Raw genomic sequence first — 5573 nt, 5'->3', positions numbered from 1 at the left:
TTTTATATACATGCTAAACATTTTCTCTATACAAATTTAACATTTTTCGCCTGTGGCTCCTGCGCACTGGGCCGGTCTATTTATGTAGGCGCCTGACGCGAGCGGGTCTTGCTATAAGCGAGACATTGGCGCGTCCTGGGGCAAGGGCCGTGCTATGCCAGGCCCTTTTTTTTTCTTTTGCGGTTGCTATGCCAGGCCCTTTTACATCCGGTCCGGGCGGGGCCATGTGTCCAGGTCTGCTCTAGCCCAGCCAAGCCTTCCGCCGAAGCCCATCCATAAAGATAGACTGACCGAGATTCAGACATAGTCAGACGCAGGCGTCAGCAGAAGCAGAGCAGCAGGCGATGGCCGGCGGTAGCCTGGACCTCCCCGTGGTTGACCTCGCATCCCCCGACCTCAAATCCGCCGTGGACGCCGTCCGGAAGGTTGCTCGCATGATTTCTCTGATTCGTGGAACCACCAAGAAGCGTCACGCCATGTGCGATTTGGTTTGGTTTTACAGGCATGCGTGGAGAGCGGGTTCTTCTACGTCACCAACCACGGGATCCAGGACGGCCTGCTGGAGGCGTTGTTCGCCGAGAGCAAGAGGTTCTTCGAGCTGCCGCTGGAGGAGAAGATGCTGCTGCAGAGGAACAGCAGCCACCGGGGCTACACCCCGCCCTACGCCGAGAAGCTGGACGAGTCGTCCGAATTCCAGGGTTAAATCCAGTTCCTGATCTACCTGAATCGATCTCTGTGTTAAATTCAAGTAGTACGTATAAATTATGGCTCAGGATACGTGCCAGGTTACCAATAGTATTGTTTACTGAGATGGGAAGCTGTTCACTTCGAGCAACATTGTTTACGACTTGTGACATTTAAAATTGAACAACTAGCTGAACGTCATTACTTTGTCTGCAGACAATAGAATACTCACATGATTCTTTTGAAGCCAGGATAGCTAGAAGCCTAGAAGTATTTGTCATCGTGCTTCAGTTACTTTGTCTGCTCAGATGTTGTGGTGGCCTGGTGGGGAGAGAGTTAGTTAGTTACAAATGCAGCAGAGCAGAATAGGGGTTGAAGAACCCATTGATATTATCCTCAGTTCCTCACATCCTATAGCTTGAAGCAACCACCGCGTCTTCTAGACTTGACCTTCGGCATTTCTGCTGTTTCTAGTGATATATTGTGATCCCTGATTGTGAATTTTGTGATATTGAGCAGGAGACCTCAAGGAGAGTTTCTACATTGGGGCGGTCAGGGATGTAGATATGCCGAATGATCCTAACCAATGGCCTCCTAAAGGTGCTTAATCTGCTTTGCCATCTCTTAAGAACTGATAAGTTTGTTAAATGTCATCCTTATAAGTATATATAGACATCAATCGTGTTATTTGAGTCTTCTCCTTTTTTGCCTTGCTTTTTCTCAACATACAAAATGAAACGTTCTGATTAATTTAACTGCAGAGCGCTTTCCATCTTGGAAGGATACAATGAAGCTGTACCATGAAGCTGCACTGTGAGTTTTTTTCCATGTCTCAGCAAGATGAAATCGATCAATTATATTACCAAGAGCATTGCTTCAGACTTCCAGTGTAGCATTTGTATGTTCTTTTTATTGAGCTTTCTAAAACAGGAATAGTCAATTTTGTTTCTGAATTCTGATTACCAACCAGGGCTGCTGGCAAAAGGATACTCTCTCTAATTGCTCTGAGTCTGGACCTAGAAGCTGAATTCTTTCAGAAGATTGGTGCAGTCGACTGCTCTTCAGAAGTTATTCGGCTATTGCACTACCCAGGTTACATCATTGTCTTTCCTTTGTGTCATTTGAAAGAATCAGAAGTTCTATTCTAATTATATCCCGTGGAGAGGTAGATACATGCTTTATGTTGCCTTTTGTTTGTTCCTATTCATTTTCATGGTTGCTTGGGTGGCTTCTTTCACACACTAGCTTAATATCAGTGCTTTGCCATGGATCAAAGTCATACTGTTCAAACATAGGCTAATTTGGCTATGCACTCCGTGCCACGCCTTCAGTCACTACATTCTCGCCTCCAGTCAATTGTCCATGCCACATCCACATCCCTCATATTACTACCTAATAACTAAAATCCCTTACATCATTGATACTTCAACAGATTTAGTGTAGAAAGCATACTTGCAACCTCTAGCTATGTTCTTTTAGCAGCAGGTCCTATACATTATGCTGCTTAAAGCTGCACTGCTAATCAGGACGAAGTCTGATAATACTACAGAATCTAAAAAATGAAGTATGCATACCTGTAAAAAATCTGCCACGCCCAAAAGCGATCACCTGTAGTTGACCAACAACACAAGTTCTCTACAAGGGCAGCAGTTCCAACATGGGCAGTGGCACTGCAAGATTTAGCATAGCAATTTGAATTTTGAAACCCGGCTGAAGGGGATTGTAGCGAAAAAAGAATGGAAAAGAATTCCAAGTTTACTGTAGGTGAAGTAAACAGGCCTGATAAGTATTTCCTTACATAGTACTCCCTCTGATCACAAATATAAGATGTTTTGGATATTTCAATATGCACTACATACGGACTGATGAGTGAACGAACACACCATGTGTTATATACATCCGATTCAGATTTTTTTTAAAACATCTTATATTTGTGAACGGAAGGGGTATTCCTTTTCTTTTTCCTTTCTAAATGTTATTTTTGTAGAGAAAACAGAATGGAAAATAATAAAAAGTTTACTGTAGGTGAAGTAAACGAGTCTGATAATGGAAATTATGGTGCATCAGCTCATTCAGATTATGGAATGATAACTCTTCTAGCAACAGATGGCACTCCTGGCTTGCAGGTACTCTTTCAGTTAATTCTTCAACTTCATTTTTGTTCTCTTGTGCAGCTAATCACTCATGTACAAAATGTATGTTCAAATTTTTTGGTTGAGCAGGAGGCTATGTTTTGCCACTTCAACAAACAATAAATCTTGTTTTAGAAAAGTAGAAATCATGACATCATTGCTTTTGCATTTATAATTTTATATGCTGGATACTTGCACTGTTGTGGGTGCAGATATGCAGGGAGAAGGATAGGCATCCCCAGCTCTGGGAAGATGTTCGTCATGTTGATGGGTAAATATGTTGCACTAGACATATGTTGCATGCTTTTAGACAATATGTTGCAGGTATGACAAATGATCCTAACAAATCTTGTGAACTTGTAGGACCCTTATTGTTAACATTGGCGATTTGCTAGAAAGGTGGACAAATTGTGTTTTCAGGTACTACATTTTTAACATGTTGTGTGGAATCCATCATGTCTGCAGTAGCAGTTGTGCCACAAATTCTGAAATGCTCAGAAGGTTCTTCTGGATTATGATGTCTTGTGCACTTCTGGTCCAATTTATCTCTGCAGAAACCTTGTGTACGAAAAAAAAAACTTTGATCGTTTGCACCTTTTTCTGTAACTTGCAGATCTACACTTCATCGGGTTGTTGCAGTTGGCAGAGAGCGATATTCTGTGAGTATCCTAACTACTTAATTCAGATTTTTCATAAAGGGTTTTCAGTTACTATCATTGTTTATAACATATCTCTTGAAGAAGTCAGGTGTGGCTCTTCTTTCATGGGAAAACCACCACCAGTAACATAGAAGTAGCATCGCAGCTCATAGATTTACGATTTAATGTTAAAGCATGTTTTATCTTTTACACACGTCTTCATATGCATCAGGCGGCTTACTTTCTGGACCCAAGACCCGATCTAGTGGTGCAGTGCTTGGAAAGCTGTTGCTGCGACGCATATCCTCCAAGGTCCTCTTCTTTTACCCGAAGATTTTAGTGGTTACTACTCCCTTCGTCTCATAATATAAGTCTTATATTATAAGACGGAGGGAGTACCTCTGTACCAAAATATGAGACGTTTTTGTAGGGAGTATATGTTAAAGATTGATTGTCACAATTCTTGAAGTGCCTTTTCAGGTTTCCACCTATCACGGCGGGTGACTATTTGAAAGAACGATTAAGTGCCACATACAAATAACTGAAGACAGAGTTGTATTTCCTGTAAAATAGCAATGTGTACTATGACTGTAAAGGTAGTTGTATTTCAGTACAGTTGTAACGGTTCTAGTGCATGTCTGACTAAATCTGTATCGTCATAATATGGTCGCACAGAAATAAATAAACGGTGCGTATCCTCCTCTTCTCCGTTTAGTTTGTTAGTCTATTGAGGTAAGTGGTTTCCATGTCCATCCATCTCTCTCTTGACGACGAGATGTCACAAGTAGTATCTCTTTGTTCATACGAACATCTTCGTTTACCTGATCGACGAACACGGCCAATATACCCATCTAGAAGTTGACATGCACCGGCGGTCTAGTCTAGACTCAACAAGCAGTTTGAACCTAAAAGGCTCAGGTGCGCGAGGCCGAGACGACGACGGGTGTCACTCGTAATTGACATACTCTGTCTGAAACACTCAGATTCGTCCAGAAACTGACCTGCATGACTCGATCAGAGCCAGAGAAAGGTCAGAGCCGAAGTCGCGAAAGCTTGAGCCCGCGGGTTGAGTGGCGCCAGTTGATTAGCCACCCATACCATGATACCAGGTGAAACTGTGAAATTTGGACCAAGACTCAAGACTAGTTCTGAATGGTCAGGTTAAAAGTGTATGTTGCTATCCAAGTCTCGGCCCAACAAACAAGCCAATGTCAGCCGGTGTCGAGGAATTCCGTGCTCACAGTTTTATGTTGACAAGTAAGTACTACAACAACAGCATCACTAAGATGCAGAAGCCAGGGGTTTAACCTTCTTTTTGGAAAAAAAGTACTACATGAACATGAACATTTGCTGCTTTACAAGCAACAAATTAATGGCGCTGCATGGAGATGAAACACACGCACAGGTCAGCTTCAGTACGAGAAGAGCTGTACCACTTTCTGAGACTGCAGAGGAGAGCTGGAAAGAAGTTGACATTTGAGGGTGTTCGGGTGCTAGTGATTTTCTTACGTCCAAGCAATCCATGTAACTCATCTCCGAAGCTGGCTTACATGGAGCAAGAGATTTTATGTATTATCTTGTTGTTGATCTAAGGTAGGTCATTTCTGCCTGGCCTTTCAGACCCTAAGAAGTCAAATGTTTTTTTTTGAGAAATCACCGGAGGAGGAGTTCCTCCACCTGAATATATTACTCAAAGTGACCATTATGCCAAGAGAGTGATCCAGTTTATAAGGGAAACCGGATCGAAAACCTGAACAAGTTGACCCCGTTTATAAGGGAAACCGGGCCGAAAACCGTACAAGTAACAAGAGTACAAAAGGATGAGAAAAACATGATGCCCAAGATAAGGCAGGACCTAGCTAGTAGGCGAAAAGGACCATCACCACGAGAGACACAAGTAGATGTAGGGTGTCGTCGAAGGATCACAATACCAAGACTTTGCGAGCAACCTAACGCACCGCACCGGCGTGCATACCGAACCCACGGCGCAACACAGGAGCGCCACAATCAACGAGTGCCAAGCACGAACCTTGACTCGGAGCTCCGCCAATGGAATTCAGAACGATTAGCAAGTTGGGGAGGCTTCTTGCGTCGTCATTGAGCAAAGATGAACCGAGAC

The 5573-nt window shown here is 43.0% G+C and overlaps 1 protein-coding gene across 1 annotated transcript; it reads left to right on the top strand.

Moving 5' to 3' along the window:
* The first annotated feature begins 249 nt into the window (after positions 1-249).
* On the top strand, positions 250-4160 carry LOC123049570 (2-oxoglutarate-Fe(II) type oxidoreductase hxnY). Its single transcript, XM_044472470.1, has 11 exons — positions 250-425; positions 503-698; positions 1204-1284; positions 1446-1497; positions 1655-1776; positions 2710-2810; positions 3029-3087; positions 3180-3236; positions 3430-3475; positions 3687-3766; positions 3935-4160. The coding sequence occupies exons 1-11, from the start codon at positions 345-347 to the stop codon at positions 3993-3995; spliced, it is 936 nt and encodes a 311-aa protein (XP_044328405.1). The 5' UTR covers positions 250-344; the 3' UTR covers positions 3996-4160.
* Positions 4161-5573: the final 1413 nt, after the last annotated feature.

This window comes from Triticum aestivum, chromosome 1A, assembly GCF_018294505.1.
Source record: "Triticum aestivum cultivar Chinese Spring chromosome 1A, IWGSC CS RefSeq v2.1, whole genome shotgun sequence".
NCBI classification, from domain to species: Eukaryota; Viridiplantae; Streptophyta; class Magnoliopsida; order Poales; family Poaceae; genus Triticum; species Triticum aestivum.
The sequence above is the reverse complement of the archived record's forward strand: the minus strand, read 5'-3'. Positions and strand labels throughout refer to the sequence as shown.